General features: G+C 55.1%; 1 protein-coding gene across 3 annotated transcripts in view; it reads left to right on the top strand.

Moving 5' to 3' along the window:
• PDE9A (phosphodiesterase 9A) overlaps window positions 1-18,933 on the top strand; it is an 88,728-nt gene that overhangs the window by 24,354 nt on the left and 45,441 nt on the right. For 2 of the 3 annotated variants that reach the window (XM_078452732.2, XM_060640539.3), the window contains exons 2-4: window positions 3,800-3,870; window positions 5,487-5,564; window positions 9,790-9,833. In XM_078452732.2, coding sequence (XP_078308858.2) covers window positions 3,800-3,870; window positions 5,487-5,564; window positions 9,790-9,833 — 193 coding nt within the window. Of the gene's footprint in view, window positions 1-3,799; window positions 3,871-5,486; window positions 5,565-9,789; window positions 9,834-9,891; window positions 9,914-18,933 lie in introns of those variants that run through there. The other variant, XM_060640540.3, reaches the window with a different exon arrangement.

The raw sequence follows: 18,933 nt of genomic DNA, 5'->3' as shown, positions 1-18,933 counted from the left end.
TCTTGCTCTAATATCACGGTGCTGCCAGTCAAACCGCGCGAAAGGGTCTAGGGGGACCCACGTCGCTTACTTACGAGCGTCGGGCGCTGCGTCGGGCGCTGCCTCGAGCCGGATGGAAATACGAAATCTGTGTTTTTCTGTGGGCTTGCTCCCTGTACGTCTCCCGTTTACATTTCCTGTTTCCAGCACTCTTTCTTGGCTGCACAAAAGGGAAAGGATTTGCAGAATGATTCGGCGCGGGAACCAAAAGCCACGGGGCCCCCTGGCAAGGCTGCCCGGGGTGTGGGGGGTCTCCCGAGCCGAAAAAGCATCTCCCACAGCCAGGAGCACCTGACCTCAGCTGGGGAGCCTCTCCTGCCACCAGCGAAGAACCCCCGTCCCAGCCCTGCCACCATCAGGCACGCCCGTCGCTGTGCCCCAGCCTCTCACCTGCTCGCGGCGTATTCGGTCAGGGGAAAGCCTGGCTCTCACACACACGTAAGACGGCCCCACGTCCAAGACGTCATTAGCTGAAGGTGGGGGGGGGGGGGAACTAGGAAGATGTCACAACCAGCACAAAAGGGAAATCCAAGGACCATACGCCTGCATGCGGTGATCTTTTTTTTTTAATGTTTGTTTATTTTTGAGGGAAGGACAGAGCGTGAGTTGGGGAGGGGCAGAGAGAGGGAGACCCAGAATCGGAAGCAGACTCCAGGCTCTGAGCTGTCAGCACAGAGCCCGATGCGGGGCTCGAACTCACGAACCGTGAGATCACGGCCTGAGCCGGAGTCGGACGCTTAGCCCACTGAGGCGCCCAGGCGCCCCTTGCGTGGGGTAATCTTGAAGCAGAATCACAAGGGGACGCGGCGTGACCTTCCAGTGGAGACACCCAGCGTCATCTGTTTTGTTTACCCCGGATTTCCTTCCGGCCTCCTGGTCTGTTGTCAAAAATCACCTCGACGGGGGGTTATTCTGGGTCTGGAGCGAGGCTGGCCTCGCTCGGTGTGGCTGGGTAGCTTCCACGGGGCAGCAGGCGGGCCGGGGCGCCCCGTGAGCCTGCCTGACCTCGTCTCAACGGGAGACCCCATACGTGCATTTTTTCAAGCTTCTGTGATTAGCTGTCCTGAGGCTGGGCGGGCGAGCAGGACAGTGTCTCTCTTCCAGCGGCCACAGGCGGCACTTAGATGCCGGTGAAGCCTCTGCAGACAAGCACAGGACACGCCCCCCTGGACCGCGTTCCCGTCCACCGATTGTGGGCTGAGTGAGCCCATGAAGCTGTCTGTGTTCCAGCTAAAAAGAGTCACGGTCTGAACGCTGTCTGAGCGAGGCCGTCAGAAGCCCGTCCCCGGGAGTCTGCCCCTTGGCGTGGAGGTAGTTTTCGTCCCGTTCTCTGGGGCTCCGAGGTGGCCCTTCCGGGCGGAATCACAGCCTGGCCTCTGGCTGATGCAGAGACATGGCATAGACGTGACTCTGCCCAGTTCTGCCCGTTCCCACAGAAGAGAAATTTGAAGCACAGAGAAGCTTGCCCGGGGTCGGAGAGGTCAGAGGCACCGCGTCAGCGTCCCCCAGGCGCCCCGGTTCCCACGCTGTCACCCCAACCGCTGCAACAGGAAATCCCCGCCCGCGGGCCGGCTGCGCTGGGCAGAGTCAGAGGAGCCCTCCCCGTCTCAACGGGCTGCGTTCATGCATCTTCGGGGACGCTGCTGTCCACGCCCCTCCTCAGTCCAGCCTCCAGGAGCCCACGGCGGAAGCTGGCTTTCCAGAAGATGCTGTAGAGAGAGAATCTCGGAGACCGCCCCTGCCTGTGAACGCTGCAGGCTGGCACAGGGCCCCGACCCGCCGTGGGGAGCCTCCGTGCACATGAGCCGCGTGGGCGGCGACCTCTATGAAGGTGTCGCGTCTGCCCTGACGACGACACGGGTGCCCCTTCTCCTGGTCTGAGGCAGCCCACCCAGCCCACCCAGGCCCCCGGGAGGGACCTTGCTGTGGTCAGGCAGGGAGGGAGGAGCGTGGGGCTCACGGCAGCCGGGAGACCCCCGGCTCCTAACCCGAAGTTCCCGGGGCCCAGCCCAGACCTTCTGCCTCAGAATCCTCGTGCCGGGGCCCAGACATCGGCATTCTTCCACCGAACACACCCTTGGAGGAACATCTCGTCAGCAGGGCCAGGGGGAGAAGTGACTCTCCGTTCCCCTCTGCAAACGCCCTCGCCTGCCACCTTTGTGCACCCCTGCCCTTCACCGGGGCCTGGACGAAAGCCCCCAGTCAACCTCACAGAGGTTCAGGACGAGAACGTCAGAAGTGGTGCTGTGCCGGTGGGCGAATCGCCAGGACCCCAGACCCAGGCCCTGCCTGCTCACGGCGCGGCCAGAAAAGCCGAGGCATAGACTGTGGCGCTCGGGCCTGCGCTGGGGTCACTGGGGATGCGCCGTCGTGAAAATGCAGGCCTGGCATAAAGGCGAGGCTCCTCTCCAGGGGGCGGGGAGGCTTCGTAATGCAGCCAGCAGTGGGGGGAGGGGCATTCAGAAAGCAGGGGTGGCGCCGATCGGAGGGCCCGGGGAGGGGCACCACGGCCTGGAGCGAAGCGGGGGCGGCCCCCGGCGAGGCCCCAGGCCGGAACCCCCCCCCCCCCACCCCCGCAGCCAGCTAGGACGCGGCCACACGGGCAGCCAGAGTCCCTGCTGCACAGGAGAGTGGCACGGCCATGTCCGAGTCCCAAGGCTGGGAGCTGGGGCAGGACCAGGAGCAGGGACAGTGCAGGGGCCACTGCAGGTCGCCAGGCTGAGCCAGGGCGGCGGCCACCAGCGCGGGGCGGGCCACCAGCGCCGTGACTGCGGGTGCAGATAGGCCGGCGGGGAGAGGGCGCGCTGGCTGGGCCTCAGCGTGGCCAGGCCAGCAGCGCACGGCGAGTGGCGTTGGTCACAGAAAGGCGAGGTGCACGGGGGAGAGTATTCACTGCGTCCTGTAAAGAGAGACCCAGAGGGTCTTAGAAGAGAAAGTAGTGCTCTGGGCACCGGAAGATGCCCACCCATCCCAGGGCTGCCTCTCGCCACACAGGGACGAGGGGAGGGGTGGTCAGCCAGGGACGATGTGGAAGGAAAACGTCCAGTGGGTGGAGACGGGGGCTTTGCCGTGGACTGTCCACACCCCGTCAGCCACGGAGATCGGCCGCTGCCGGGGAGGGATTCAGAGCAGAGACTCACAGTCGGGACCCCTTGGACAGAAGACGCTGACGCAAACGTGTTTCTCCCCCGTTCCCGGGGCGGGACCCCCCGGGCGCTGTGCACCTGCCTGCCTTCTACGTGTTTTGCTGTGGAGACCGCTGGTTGGCCGGTTCGCTTTGGCTTTTCCCGTGGTGATGCCCCCTTGGATTTAGTCCTACAGCCTCAGCCCCCCGAAGTCCACAAGGGCAACCTTTTTTTTATTTAAGTTAATCACCTTTAACAAACTCTTTTCCATAACGGTCTCCAGGAGTCATTGGAGACTCCCCGCAATGCCGTGTCACGAAACCGAGGGGGTCTGCCTGTGCGTCAGACGTCACCGATGGTGACCGTCCCCCGCAGGTGTGCGCCACGGGTGAGAGCTTTACCTCTCGCGACATTTTCCAAGACACAAAAGAAAAACTGAAGTTTTCACAGTCCGCGTGGATGGGCTGAATGAAAACACATTCTTCCAGCATTCTCGTGCCCACAGTTCTATGGTCTCTTTTTACGGTGAACCTGCAGGCTGGGCGGGAGGCAGGGCTGGAGGCGCCTGACGTCGCCATGGAAACCGGCACGCCGCCCCGCCCGCCCGTCACCTCCCTGTTGCTTGTGTCTTACAGGTGGTTTTCAGCAAATACTGCAACTCCAGTGACATCATGGATCTGTTCTGCATTGCCACCGGCCTGCCTCGGTGAGTGATCCGGACGCCCCGCTGCCGGCCAGGCCTCGCCAGGCCAGTGCACCTTGAGGGGAAGGCGCCTGGGAAGGAAGGGCGAGCCGCCAAGGCTGAGGACGACAGGTGCACCAGGGCCCGGTGGGCTCGGTTCACACGTGGGAGCCCTTTCGGATCCGTGAATGAGACCCCGCGGGCCTGGGCCACGGCCTGTGTTCATGGAGGAAACCGCTGGGCAGAATTAGGCAGAAATCACCGTCTTCCGAGGGGTTTTTCTCCTTCTGTTTATTTGCTTTCGAAGAAAGGCCAAAGGAGGGTGGTTGTGTTTTGGCTTTAACACAGGTGAGATTTTTCCATCTCGGGACGGGGTCTGGTGGCCATGGGGCAACGTTTGGGAAGACGGGTTGAGAGTAGTTGAAAAGGCCAGTGACCCCCTCCCGGAATCATCACAATTCCAGAAGAGCTATTTCCCCCAATCAACAGTCTGAGTGCAGTCTTTCTCCTGACTTTTTTTAATATTTATTTATTTTGGGGGAGAGCGCAAGCGGGAGAAGGGCAGAGAGAGGTGGACACAGGATCCGAGGCGGGCTTTGCTCTGATGGTCTGACAGCAACAAGCCCAACGTGGGGCTCGGGCTCACGAACGGTGAGATCGTGACCTGAGCCGAAGTCGGACGCTCATCCGGCTGAGCCACCCAGGCGCCCCTCTCTCCTAACTTTCTGATTGTAAAGAGTGGTCAGGAGTGGCCGTGGCGTGGCATCTCACTCCAGAGCTGTGGCCCCGGTCAAGGGCCGGGACGGGACACCAGGAGCGTCTCACAGACAGGGGAGGAAATTGCGTGCCTGGAATGACAACGAATGGCAGTTTGTAGCTGCAAAACTGGCCCACAGTCCCGGGCATCTTTCCCTGACCATTGTGCTGAACAATACATGTGTATAATTCTTGAGGACAACCCGGGATCTGGGTATCACCCCCCACAACCCTGTGCACGCCACAGAAGGGCAGAGAAGCTTAAATAACATGGTCAAGGCCACACGGCTTAGGCGAGACCCCAGGGGCGAGAGGTCGGGGGAAGATTCAGCTCACCCACTCGAAACTGCTTCGTAGGAGAGCGTGCCCCGCTTACACGGGCCCCCACAGTGCGGTCGGGGAGCAAACCGAACTCGTCGTTGGCCAACATAAACGCTCCTTGCTGTCTCGCTGCCGTCTCCTTGATCTCCCGACTCCGTAACTTAGACTTCCTCCGATTCCCATTTTAAATTACTTAAAAATGGGGGCACCTGGGTGGCTCAGTCGGTTAAGCAGCTGACTCTTGATTTTGGCTCAGGTCACGATCTCACGGTTTGTGCGACGGAGCCCCGTATTGGGCTCTGCGCAGACAGTGCGGAGCCTGCTTGGGATTCTCTCTGTTCCTCCCCACCTTGTGCTCACTCTCTCTCTCTCTCTCAAAATAAAATAAACTTTAACAAGAATTATTTTAAGTTACTTAAAAAAGGACAAGGTAAACCCCCCTTGGAATTACGCACGGCCGCTTGTGTGTTACAAACGCAAGTGTCGTGTCTGGGAGCCGGACTGGCCCCGGGACCCCTGTTGCCCTTTTGCGCGTGGGGACGCTGACGCGGTGTATCTTCCAGGAACACAACCATCTCTCTGCTGACCGCGGATGACGCCATGGTGTCCATCGACCCCACCATGCCTGCCAATTCAGAACGGTAAGCGGCAGCCAGCCGGCCTCGGCAGCTCGGGGTTCTTGGGGCGTCTCTGACGCTTCTCTACACGCGCGGGAGGGGCTCTAGGTTGTCCTTGCAATTTGCTGCTGTAGGAAAATCCGAATTTAAGCCAAAGATGGGGTAGGGGCGGGGGGGGGGGGGGCGAGGGAGGCTTGTTCCTTTGCAGACCAGTCCCTCCCCAAGACAGTCACATTTGCAACAGTGCTCAGGAGGGCTCGCTCTCAACGAGAGTCCTCTGAGGAGCCACGGATGGGGAAACTGAGGCACAGAAGGCAGGCGAGGAGCAGTGAAGCCAGGTCCCGGGGCCCTGCACTGACGGCCCCACTGTCTGCCTCCAGAAGGTTCCCTGACCACAGCCCCGGGGGTGTTGCGTTCACACTGGAGCAAGATCTGGTGGTGGCCTGGTGGTGGCCCGGTGCTGCCTGCCCAGACCAGTGTGCACAGGAGGCGGGGCGGGGGGGGAGGGTGGCCTGGGGGCCTGAGGAGCAGTTGCGGGAGACCTGGAAAGGGAAAGGGACATTTGCGAACATGAACATTCATAAAATCGGCCAAGCCTGCAGTATGGCGGGAAGAAGGACAGGGCCTCTGGGCAGGGGCCCCTCCGCTCCCTGAGCAGCCCCCTGGCCCAGCCACCTACCGAGTCCCCGGGGCCTCCGCTCTGTGTCTGCACCTGGGCAAGGTGGGCGAGCAGGGGCCACGGGGTACGCCCCTCAAGACCCCCTCCCCCCAGCCCCTCTCCCGCTTCCCACTGAACATCTGCTCCGAGGGACATTTGTCACTCCGGCCATTGGGCTGTCCCACCTGATGACTGAGCCCTGCCGGCCATTCCAAACCTGAAGGAGAAAGCATGCCCAGGCGGGCCCCACTCGTGCCCCAGCAGCTGGAGGGCCCACGGTGCTTACTGACAGTTGGAAACATTTGGGCTCCATGTGATGGGGTGGTCTGAGACCCTCACTGGAGGCCCCCAGAAGGATCCCCCCACCCAAGGTGTGTGCACACCTGAGCACCCAGAGGTGGGCACCTGCTCTCCGTCCCACGCCCAGAAGCCAGCCTGTCAGCCATCCGCCCCGGGCTGGGTGCCGGGTCCCCCAGGCCCTGCCCAGGGCGCAGACCCTCCCCCGCACAGCTTAAGGCTTCAGTGCAAGGAGCCGCACGAAGCCGCTGGGAGGCACAAAGTCCTCGACCGTGCTCGTAGCCACACCGTCTCTCAGGCTCGGCGAGCCGTGGTGGGCACCGTCCTTCTCCACGCACCCAGTTGCCTCCGCCAGGCCTCCCCTCCACTGTGCCCATCGGTCTTCCCAAATTCCGCCCGTCGGGAGCTTCTGCCCCACACCCTCGGGCTCCGATTGCCAGCCTCGGGCTCCCCGGAAAGAGCGGCACGAACCTGCTCCCCAAAGACTCCAGCGTGAGTCCCGTAAATCACGGCACACGCTCGGCCAGATCGCGCTTCAGGAGCTGAGTCTTGAGCGACCTGTCACCCCCGACGTCCACAGACTAAACTGACCTTGGGGTGGGGGGGAGGCGTTCCACTCAAACCAGCACAAGCTGGTCTCTGAGCAAAACGGCATTTCTCCTCAACAGCGGTTTGTCCGTAGCTTGTCTGTCTGTACTTTGTGGCTTCCGAATGTCTGCTTTGTACTTTATTCTGCGCCAGTGGCTCTCGGCAGGGGAGGCGTTGCTCCCCTGGGGACACTGGGCAGTGTCTGGAGACACTGTGGCTGTCACAACTGGGGCGGTGGGCCGAGAGTGGGGCTGCTGCTACCCATCCCATTGTGTGCAGGATGGCCCTACCATGCTCAGGATGGTCCCACTGTGCATGGGACAGTCCCACTGTGTGGATGGTCCCACTGCACGCAGGATGGTCCCACTGTGCACAGGATGGTCCTACTATGCGCAGGGTGGCTTCCATGCAGAGACCCACTGCCTGAAACACCAGGGGAGCCGAACTTAAGAAGCCCGGGTTTCTGTGCTCTCTGGCATTTTCTTTCCAGAGCTACCCGTTCTGCTCACAGGTCACCAGCCCCCCACCCAGCTGCACAGGAGACTTCCCGTCCTCCCTCCCCTCCCTGCCCACCCCTCAGGTCCTCACGCTCTGGATCTGGGCTGGGGCCCCAGAATTTGCTGTTCTCTCAGCTCCCAGGTGGTGGTGGTGATGCTGGGTGGATGCCACCTCCCAGGTCCCATCCCAGCGGCCCCCAGACCCCGCCTGCCCCAGGTCTCTCCAGGCCACTTCTCTAGTTGCCTGGGGGTCCAGTGCCGCTAACCCAGTGACTTGCAGCCCTCCCGCCGATCAAAACCACCAGAGAGCATCACAAAGGCCCTGAGGTCCAGACCCCGCTAAGACCCACCCATTAAATGTGAATTTTTGAGGGATTTTTTCAGTCTCACCAGGTGACTCCAGTATACAGCCCTGGGGGAGAGCCACCGGTATAGAGTGTGGAAAACGTAAGAAACTGCCCTTGACCCCAGGTCGGTGCTCACCAGAAAGCCGTGTCCACCAGACACAGGGCTTTCCCCTCTGGGAAAGTGCTGGAATCTTGTTTCTTCCCAGCAAACAGTGGCCAAGTAGGCCGTGCATGTGGTCAGGCTGTCTCTCCAGCGTCTTCCACTTCTGAAGACATTTGCAGCCGCTCGTCGCCTGCTTGCTTCCCCAGCCTCAGACTCAGGAGCCATCTCACGGGACAGGGCTGGTGCTGGTGCTCCTGTGACTGTCAGCTTTCCAGGGTCTCTTCTCCAGATTCCGAGGGCTCGTGACTGGCCACCTGGCTACTGATGAGAAGCGGGGTCCCGGTGGCCCTCAGGCCGATACTTTTGGGCTCATTTCAAAGCAAATATCATAATCGTCTGAGTCTTCCTTCAAAATACGTTTCCCCTTAATGCCTTCTTCAGATGCTCCCAGCCAGCCTTTGCTTTGGACTGTCCTACCCCTCATCCGGGCTTTGCGATGCACAGACGCCTGGTCTCTGCCTCCAGGTGCCCCTCAGCCGAGCCCCGTGCACCTTCCAGGAGACTCGGCCCCAAACACAGCTTCATCGCAGTGCTCCCGGCACGGCCTGCTTCGGGGCCTGTTGGCCACAGGACATTGTCCAGACGCCTCCAGTGCATCCTCAGCCGCCTGTTGACTGGGGCCAGAGAATTTCTAGAGCTTAGCCATTCAAGCAGCGCAGGAACACCAGGCCCTCTAATGCATATTTGAACGCGGAACGTTACCTCCGTGAGGACAGGAGCATTTTTGTCTTTGTCACCTGTACCTGACCTGTGAGCCCTCCGAGAACAATTTATTGAATAATGACCTGAACACAGGACACGGGACGATATCCCCACGGGCTAGTAAGGTTTCATCCGGTACGTTTGTTCCGAAATTCTTGCGCTGAGTCAAGGTCATGTGATGGCCTGTCAAGATCAAGGATCACGCGTGGGCCTGTTAACCGGTCTTGCCAGGACTCCTTCCCCAAGGCTGTGACCATCCATACTCCCCCAGTGATGCTTTTGCACCTGCTTCCCTGTGTCCTTGCAGCCTGCCAGTCACAGGTTTTGCAATTTTGCTAAAAAAACCAAAAAACAAAACACAAAACCAAAAACCCAAACAGCCTCTCTCTTGAGGTTCCTCTTTAAAAAACTATTATGACCTATTGCCTATTCTTTGGAACTATTTTCTGTTGGCTCAGTCGTCTTTCCCTCCCCCCGCCCCTTGCTGTAAGTCCTGGTGTGTCAGGGGCAAACCTTCTGTGTCCATCCCCTCGGGGCCTCGTGATGACTGGGGATGGCGTCACCGAGATGCCCGTGCGTGTTCAGCCGGGCGGCTGACACCACCCGCTCTCGTGCACTTGGGAGATGTGGCCGTCAGGAGCTCGGACCGGGCCAGGGGCAGAGTGCCTTCCCTGTGCGAGTCAGGTGCTGGCACAGACGTGGGCACAGGAGCCCTTCCCAGCGGGATCCCGCACCCGAGCGTCAGTGGTCCCGATCACCAAATTTGTTGAATTCACCACATGTGAACATCAGAGAGGAAGTTCATCATTTAAATGATACGTTTAAAGTATTTGGAATTCTTCCGAACGAGGAAGCTCAGAACAGCCAGAGAAACTAATTTCAGAAAAAAACCCTAATCCGCTGAATTCCAATTTCTCCCGAGTGCTTATCTCCCGTAGCAGGCGTGCTGGGAGCACCTCGGACGGCATCTCACAGAGAACTGTCTTCTGTCTTGCAGCACCCCGTACAAAGTGAGACCGGTGGCCATCAAGCAGCTGTCTGGTAAGGCCCTGCTATCATTTTTAAAATTAAGAGAAAAAAAAGAAGGCTCCAGGCTGCCCCTGTGATTGAATATATATTAGGTAAGCATTTGAACGTAAACCCTGTGCTGTTACAGAATCTGAAGCCCTGTCTTACGCTCCACCCTTGACGACCCCTCGGGGGCCTCCCTCCCAGGCCGTCCCCACGGACTTAGCAGACCCTGGGTGACAGTCCGCCCTTGTCTTCCTGGGCGCGGAGTCTGGCCTGCGCGCTCAGACCCATGAGCCGCCAAGTCCGCACGTCAGACCGTGGGCCGTCCGCGGCCCCCAGCCCCCAGCCCCCAGGACGCCGGGTGCGGTCAGTGGTGTTACGGTGGTAAAATCCCATTTCCTTCTGGATCTTTTCTCTCTCCTGCTTATGTATGATTCATGCAGAATACAATGCTCCCATTTAAGTGTATATTTTGATGAGCTTTGAAAAATGCATACCCCCTTGTAACCGTTCCCAAAACCAAGACGCGGAACATTTACGTCACCCGAAAAGGTTCCCTTGTGTCCCTTCCCAGTTAACCGCCCCCCCACCCCCGCCCATGACCCCTGGCCTCTTGTCAGCAACCCACCTGCTTTCTGACCCCGTAAATTTAGCTTTTCGAGAGCTTTGTATAAAAGAGATTACATAGGATGCCTCCTGCTTTTTGACTCGGCCTAACGGCTTTGGGACGTGTGTGTGTGTCAGCTGCCCCAGTGGTTCATTCCTTTGTATCGTTGGGTAGTGTTCCCTGGTGTGGCTGGACCCCAGTGTGGATCCCCATCCATCTGTTGAAGGACAGCGGGTTACTCCCAGTCTGGGGGCTTTTAGGGTAAGGCCGCCATGAGCATTCAGGTGGATGCCTTCGTGGGGACGGACGTTTTCATTTCTCTCGGATCGAACGGGACCGCTAGGCCGTAGCGTTAAGTAATTCGCCGAAGAGCCTGCCCATCGGTGTTTCCAAAGTGGCGGCACCGCCTGACCCTCCCACCCACCGGGGGTGAGCAGTCCCCGGCCGCGCTCGGAGTTGTCAGTTAATCATTCTAATGGGTGTGGTGTGATATTGCGTGTGGTTGGACTTTATGCTTCCCCAGTGACTAATGATGGCGAATGTATTTACTAACCGGTCATAAATCTTCTCTCATGATCCGTCGTGGTAGGTGACTGCTTTTCCTTATTATTGAACAGTGAGTGTCCCTGATTTATTGGAGGCACACACCCTTAGGCAGACCCGTATCATAAATATTTTCTCCCAGCCTGGAACTCGCTCCTTCGTTTTCTTAGCCGTATCTTTCAATGAGGAGAAGTGTTCCATCCTGATTCGGCCCGGATTATCAATTTTGATCTTTTTATGGTTTGTGCTTTTCGGTACCCTACCCAAGAAGTCCTAGTTCGTCCCCTACCTGTGAGGTTTTCTGCCGTTCTCTCTTCCGAAGGTTTTGTATTTTTAGTTTGTCCCTTTAGAGCTGTGATCCCTTGCAAGGTGACTTTTGTGTATGGCCTGAGACAGAAGTCGAGGTTTATTTTCCTTTTTAAAGTGTAAAGTTAATTTAATTTTGATTTTTATAAGCTTGATGGCCACAGAATAGAATTTTGAAGCCACCCATCCCATGCAGGCCGGGATGAGGCACTTATGGGTCTGCACCTTGTCTCATCTTTAAGGTGACAGTTGTCAGGGCACCTGGGTGCTGGGCAGCTCAGTTGGTTAAGCATCCGGCTTCAGCTCAGGTCAGGATTTCACAGTTTGTGGGTTCGAGCCCCGCGTCGGGCTCTGTGCTGACAGCTCGGAGCCTGGAGCCTGCTTCGGATTCTGTGTCTCCCTCTCTTTCTCTCTGCCCCTCCCCGGGTCATGCTCTGTCTCTCAAAAATAAAAAATGTTCAAAAAAAATTTTTAAGTGACAGCGTTTACATGTGGGCACTGATTGCTTTAAATTTGTTTAATGCTTGGGGCATCTGGGTGGTTCAGTCCGTTAAGCGTCTGACTCTTGGTTTCGGCTCAGGTCATGATCTCTCAGTTCATGAGTTCAAGCCCCACTCTGGGCTCTGTGCTGATAATGCCGAGCCTGCTTGGGATTCTCTGTCTCCCTCGCTCTCTGCCCCTCCCCCACTTGCACTCTTTCTCTCAAAATAAATAAATAAACTTAAAATAAAATAAAGTAAATGTTTTTAATGCTTCAGTAGCTCTTTGAAAACTCTTAATTCAATTCTCTTGATAGTAGATGTTAGAATAAAATAGGAGTTCTAACTTTTTCTAGAAGGAAAATTCCTTTTTTAAAACAAAAAGCGATCGAGCCCTTGACTTGATAATGAACGTGACTTTTTTTTTTATTAACTAAGCCCCACACTTTATTCGGATTTCACCAGTTTTTCTCTGGATGTCCGTCTTCTGTCCAGCATCCAAGCCACGGTCCCGTCTGTGTCACACTGGCCCTTGGGTCTTCTCCTTTGGCCCCGTCTGAGAGGGCCGTCTGACTCAGACACTTTGGAGAGTCTATAGAATGTCCCCCAGGCTGGGTTTGTCTGAGGTTTTCTTCAAGATCAGCCTAAGGGTATGGATCTGGGGAAAGAATGAGGGGCCTACGATATCCCTTTGAATCCCTGGCTTCCCCACTGCCGAGTTGCTGTTTTCCCCTTCCTTACTCTGCTCTTTGAAAGAATGTTGCTCAGTCTAGCCCACCTTCATGCGGGGCAGGAAAGGACTGAGATTCATTCTCTCTGCATGGATATCCATTTGTTCCAGAATGTTTGTGGAAAAGACAGTCCTTTCCCCCCATCGAGCTATCACAACATCTTTTGTTGTTCCGGGTTCCTTGTATTTTCAAATAAATTTTAGTATCAGTCTGTCAGTTGCTACGGAAAAAAAATTTTTTTCAGTGGGACTTTGAAATTGTACTAAATACACAGAACAATTTGAAAAGAACTACTGTCTATATTGCTGAGTTTTCTGATTCATGAATGTGGTATCTCTCGATTTATTTGGGTTTCTTTTAATGTTTCACAATAACATAGTTGTCAATGTAAAGTTCTTGAATCTGTGTTAATAAATTTATCACTAAGTATTTAATATTTTAATGTTACTGTCAATGGGTTTTTATTTCAATTCCCAGCAGTTTTTTGTTTATAAAAAATATAATTGGGAGCGCCTGGGTGGCTCAGTCGGTTGAGCGTCCGACTTTGGCTCAGGTCATGATCTCGCGGTTCGTGAGTTCGAGCCCGGCGTCGGGCTCCGCGCTGACAGCTCAGAGCCTGGAGCCTGCTTTGGATTCTGTGTGTCCTTCTCTCTGCTCCTCCCCTGCTCACATGCTGTCTCCCTCTCAAAAATATATAAAGATTAAAAAAAAAAAATTAAAAAAATATATATAATTGGTTTTGTGTATTGATTTAGCTAAGCTCATTCAGTAGATCTAGTACCTTCTTGTCGATTTCCTATGATTGTCTACATCTGCAGATAGAGAATTGCTTCTTCCTTTCAGACCTGGATGTCTTTTGTCTCTCTTACTTCTCTTTCTTGCCTTGCTGTTCCTGCTGGGATATCTAATATGAGAGAAGCACATGGTGTGAGAATGCATATTCTTGCTCTGTTCTCATCTTGGAGACAAAGTGAAGCTTTTCACCATCCGTTATGATGTCAGCTGTAGGGTTTTTCTGTAGACGCCCTTTCTCAGGTTGAGGGTTTTTTTCCCCCCTTTAATTCCTAATTGGTTGAGAGTTTTGATCATAAATTAGTGTTGGATTTTGTCAAATACTTTTTCTGCCTCTATTGAGATGATCGTGTTTTTTACTCCTCTGTTCTGTTACTGGTGGACGTACTGATTGATTGTAAAACTTTAACCTTGAATTCCTAGTGTAAACTCCATTTGGCCACCGTCTACTATCTTTTTGCTTTGGATTCAATTTAAATACGTTTTGTGAAAGGTTTTTGTTATCTGTATCAGCAAGGATTCCATAGTTTTACTTTCGTACAGTATGTTCATCTGGTTTTCGCATTAGGGTGATGCCGGCCTCGTGGGAAGTGGGGAGGTGCTCCGCCCTCCTGCTTTCTGGAAGTTTGTACAGGGATGGCACTATTTCTGCCTTAAATGTGTCCTAGAATTCACCAGGGAATCCTCTGTGCTTCGAGTTTCTTTGTTGGGAGGTTTTAAATTATGAATCCGGTGTCTTTAAGAGACAAGTATGTCCAGGTTTTCTGTGTACTTGGAATGAACTTCAGGAAGTGGTACCCATTCGAGCAAAGATTTCATCTAAGAATTTGTTGGCAGGATGGAGTCTGGGAAGTGCTGGTCATCCCCTTTATGTCCATGGCGTTGGCGTGAACTCTGCTTTTCCATCTGAGATACCCGGAAGGTAGACCTTCTCCGTTCTCGAGTCAGTCTGATTTATACATTTTCTTGATTTCTTTTTTCTAAGAGCCAGCTTTGAGCTTCATTGGTTTTCTCCATTATTTGGTTCCTCTTTCATTGATTTCTCCTCTCATCCTTTTGATTTCCTTCCTTTCCTTCCTACCCGCTCCACATCTAGTTTGCTCCTCTTTTTCCAGCTTCTGAAGGCGGAAGCTTAGATCATTAATTTTAGATCTTTCTCTTTTTTCTATAATAATTCGAAGCTAACGATAGCCCTCTAAATATAATTTAGTGGTATCTCATAGATCTCGAGGCGTTGTGTTTTCGTTTTTATTCAGCTCACAATATTTTCTAATTTACCTTGTGGTTCCTGCTTGGATCTATTTGTTATTTAGAAGCGTATTGTTTAATTTGCAGATGGTTGTGTATTTTCCAGTTACCTTTCTGTTATTGATGTCTCAGTTCATTCCACTGCGGTTAAAAGTGGACCCTTGGGGCGCCTGGGTGGCTCAGTCAGTTAAGCGTCCGACCTCGGCTCAGGTCATGATCTCACAGCTTGTGAGTTCGAGTCCCGCGTTGGGCTCTGTGCTGACAGCTCAGAGCCTGGAGCCTCTTCAGATTCTGTGTCTTTCTCTCTCTCTCTGCCCCTGCCCCACTCACACTCTGTCTCTCAAAAATAAATAAACATTAAAAAAAAATTTTTTTAAGTGGACCCTGGATGGCTTCTGTCTTTTCTAATGTATTGGAATGCGTGGTGTGGCTTGGGGATTGTTCCGTATACACCTGAGGAGCATGTGAACCCTGCTGTTGCTGAGCAGAATATGCCACCAGTATCAGTTAGGTCGAGTGAGTTGATAGGGTAGTTCAAGTTTCCTCTGCCTTCATTTTCTGTCTGCTTGTTCCATCAATTGCTGAAAGAAGGGCGTTGAAATATACAAATGCCTTGTAGATGTATCCATTGCTTTTCTCCGTCTGTCAGGTTTGCTTCATGCGTTTCCCCTCCTGTTATTGGGTGCATACTTGTTTAGGATTATTCTATACTCTTGATGGATCGATCCCTTTATCCTTCCAAAAATGTGGCCTTTGTCCTTGGTACTATTCTTTGAATGTCTTCCTTGTCTCATATTAATGCAGCCACCCCAGCTTCCTTAAGCTTTAGTGCTCACATATTATACCCTTTCCATCTTTTTATTTTACTGTGTCTCTGCCTCTGTATTTGAAGCAGGTTTCTTATTGGCAACATTTATCAATCTTGGCAATTTCCGCCTTTCAACTGGAGCCGTGAAACCATTTACATTAAAAGTAGTCATAGATACAGCAGGGTTATCTTGCTGCTACCTTGCCACTCATTTTGGCTTGTCTCATTCATTATTTTTTTAATTTTTTCTCTCTTTTCCTGTCTTCTGGATACTGACCATCTTTTCTCCACTCTTGGTCTCTAAACTGTACTTCTTCTTTGTTTCTTCTTGGCTGCCCTTGGTTTCACAATCGGTATCACCGACGTATCACAGTCTTCCTTTAAATTGTGTCCTGCCACTTCTTGAAGGAGTGGGGTCTCAGAGCCGTGTGCTTGTGTGTGCCCCCACCCTGTGCTCTATGTCATATATTTTACTTGTGTGCTACATATGTTTTTAGGCCCATAATCCACTGTTACTCATTTTTTGCTTTCAACAGTCAATTATATTTCTTTGTATAAATCCACATTTGCTTTTTTTTTTTTTTTTTTGCTATATTGTTGATCATCTGCATTTTGTCTTCTCCCATTAAAGAGTGTGGGTTCTGTCCTGGCAGGCAGTTCAGTTACTTACAATTCAGTTTGATGCCTTTGAGACCTGCCTTTAGGCTTTGCCAGGATGGTTGTAGTGGACCAGGATCCAGGGATAGTTTAGTCGTACTGCTAAGGCGTGAGGCCTCCAGGGTGTCCCTTGAACTCCTGGAGATAAGGTTGGGGGTGTCAGGGGCTCATCATGTGGGACTTTGAAGGCCCATCAGGAGGCTGTAATTCCCGTAGGCAGAGAGGAGCATGGAGGCAGCGGGGGTGGAGGAGTGGCCAGATTCTGGCATGTTCTCCTTTTTTTATTATTAATGTTTATTTTTGAGAGAGAGAAAGAGAGTTGTGAGCGAGGGAGGGGCAGAGAGAGAGGGAGACACAGAATCCGAAGCAGGCTCCCGGCTGCGAGCCATCAGCACAGAGCCCGACGGGGGGCTTGAAGTCACGGACCGCGAGATCGTGAACTGAGCTGACGTCAGACGCTTAACCGACTGAGCCCCCCAGGCGCCCCCAGATTCTGGTGTGTTCTGAGGGAAGAGCCCTGCTTATTTCCTGACTGAGTAGACATGGGACATCAAAGAGGAGTCAGAGGAGCCTCCAGAGTCGCTGAGGGGACGGAACGGCACCCCCCACGTGGGAACAGGCTGAGGGCGTCTGGCACACGGGAGAAGAAGGCGGCTCACGTTGGGACATCTCCGCGCGGTGTGGCTGTGGGCACCAGTGTTGAGTAGATGTGACTAGAGCCTGCGGCTCCCCCGTCCCCCAGCCCTCACTGGGGATGTGCCGTGGCCCTGCCAGTGATGGTGCTGGCAGTGTTTGCAGCCCGGGCTCCCTGAGCTCACCAGGGAGGCAGGGAGCTAGCAGGAGGGACCCAGGATGGGGCCCCGGGATGCCACACTCGGGCACAGGATTCCATCGGAAGAAGGATGCTGGCCTTGTCACCATCCAGAGTGGAGGGGCCAGAATAATGAAGCCTTTGAGGAATAACGAAGCAAAAAACAGGCCGAGTGCGCGGCCGCCCGGACAGGAATGAGCTTCGGGAAGGAAGCCTGGGGGGCGTGGCAGGCGTGCCCAGGTGTTTACAAGATTGTCGCTGGAGGAAGAATAAGGAGGGATTTTTGTGTAACTTCGGGGCCCAACTTGGACCCGTGGAGGTGGGTCTGTGCTCCTTAAGGGAAAGCACTTGGCAAAAGCTGGAGCGCACCTGACCGTGTGGGGACTCACTCAGCCTCCCGCGGGAGCTGGCACAAAGGCATGTGTTCTCTGCAGTGACGGCGAGCGGGTGTCCTCCAAACGTGCGCATCCCCCAGCACCGTGAACACCAGCGCGGGGCGGTCGGTGCTCGCCGTCTGCACACGGATGGGCGGGCTCACACCCTGGTGCACGAGGACCCCTTGTCTACAAATGCACAGTATCCCGGGGTTTTCCTCTGGGGACAGAGTTGGTATCAGGTAGACCCCCGTGGTCCGAGCCTTCCTGAGACAGGTCAGGGAATGGCGCTGTGTCTTTCCATCTGGAGCTTTTTCTGCAAATGGGAACTCTCGGCTCTCGGCAGGAAATGCCCCTCCTTCGCCCACGCATCGGCGCCCAGCCCGGCCTCGCTTCCAGAGCCTCTCAGCCTCTCCCAGGGTCAGTCGTCAGCCCCGGCCTTGCCGCCCTGAGTGTGGCGGGAAGGAGCCCCAGCTGCCCGTGAATCAACAGGCCACAGTCACAATGGCAGGAAAAAGGTCAGGAAAGGAAGTAGGAGCCTGGGGTCCAGACTTCCATGCAGCTGCTGAGGCCCCTGGCCTGGCCTTTCCTGGGGGTCGCCGTCCTTCCCGCTGGCCCCACATTTCGGTCAACGCTCCTACCTGGTCCTGGGGGAGCCCTGGTCTCTCAGGACGGCGGCAGCTACGTGTTGAGAGCCACGCTTCTCCAGGGGAGCGTCTTCAACTTTAGGACTGACAGCTGGTCCCTCGTTCCCTGCCCATCCCTAGGACCAGGACACATCGCACCGCCCGGCTGCACCTCTGCTGGCCCCTCATCTGGGGGGCTGGTGGGGGGGGAGGGCCCGTGGGGGCTGCCCCTGAGGCTGGCTTTCATTTCTGTCCTCCTGGGCAGAGATCAGGGGTGACTCCAGGCCTGGCTTCCAAGAGCTTCCTTGTCCTTGTTCCCAAGGACAGACAGAGAAAGTGAGCTGTAAAGACACATCAGAAGCACCCCCACGGAGCCTGCCTGTGGTTTTGCAAGTCACAGGTGACAGGTCGCTGGGGGGAATGACAGGTGCTGGCCGTGCCTTGAACGTTGCCCAGAATTCCAGCAGGCCACACACAGCCCTGTCCACGGGGCGTTCTCCTGCCCTTTTCCCTCCCCAGTTTAGTGCGAGATTCAGGGAGTCCCTGCCAGAAGGGCCCGTCTGGATGTCCCCACGTGTGCTTGCCTGCTCGGGTCTCTCCAAGAAACCCAGTGCCCCAAACTTGCTCTCCACCGCTTAGGAAACAGGAGTCACAGTGCCCGGGACTCACCCTGGCTGAGTGGTGGCTTGCTGAAATCCCAACACCGCAGAGCACTGCGGTGACGGACCCCGGAGCTGTTCTTCCAGGAGGGGACCAAGTGTATGCAAGGTCACCGCGGTCCAAATGCGGAACTCACACTGGATTCCGAAGACTCCGTACGGATAAAGGAACGTGCAACACCTCGCCACTCGTTCTCTGCACGTTTTCCTTGTGAGATAGAAATCACCGACGTGGAATGCGCCGTTTTCACGTGACAGAGTCCATGGTTTCTAGTACATTCATTTTTTTGTTTTGTGCAACCACCACCACTGTCTAGATCCAGAACATTTCCGTCACCCCGCAAAAAACTCCCGTACCTATCGGCAGTTACGCCCATTGACTTCATCCCACCCCCCCACCCCCCCACCCCCCCACCCCCGCCTCCGCCCGGTCCCTGGCAACCACCGTTGCTATGGAGATGCCTGTTCAGGATGCCTCCTGTGATGGAG

The sequence above is a fragment of the Panthera onca genome, chromosome C2 (assembly GCF_046562875.1).
Source record: "Panthera onca isolate mPanOnc1 chromosome C2, mPanOnc1 haplotype 2, whole genome shotgun sequence".
In the NCBI taxonomy this organism is placed as follows: domain Eukaryota; kingdom Metazoa; phylum Chordata; class Mammalia; order Carnivora; family Felidae; genus Panthera; species Panthera onca.
Note: the sequence above shows the minus strand (reverse complement) of the source record. Positions and strands in the feature narration are given on the sequence as shown.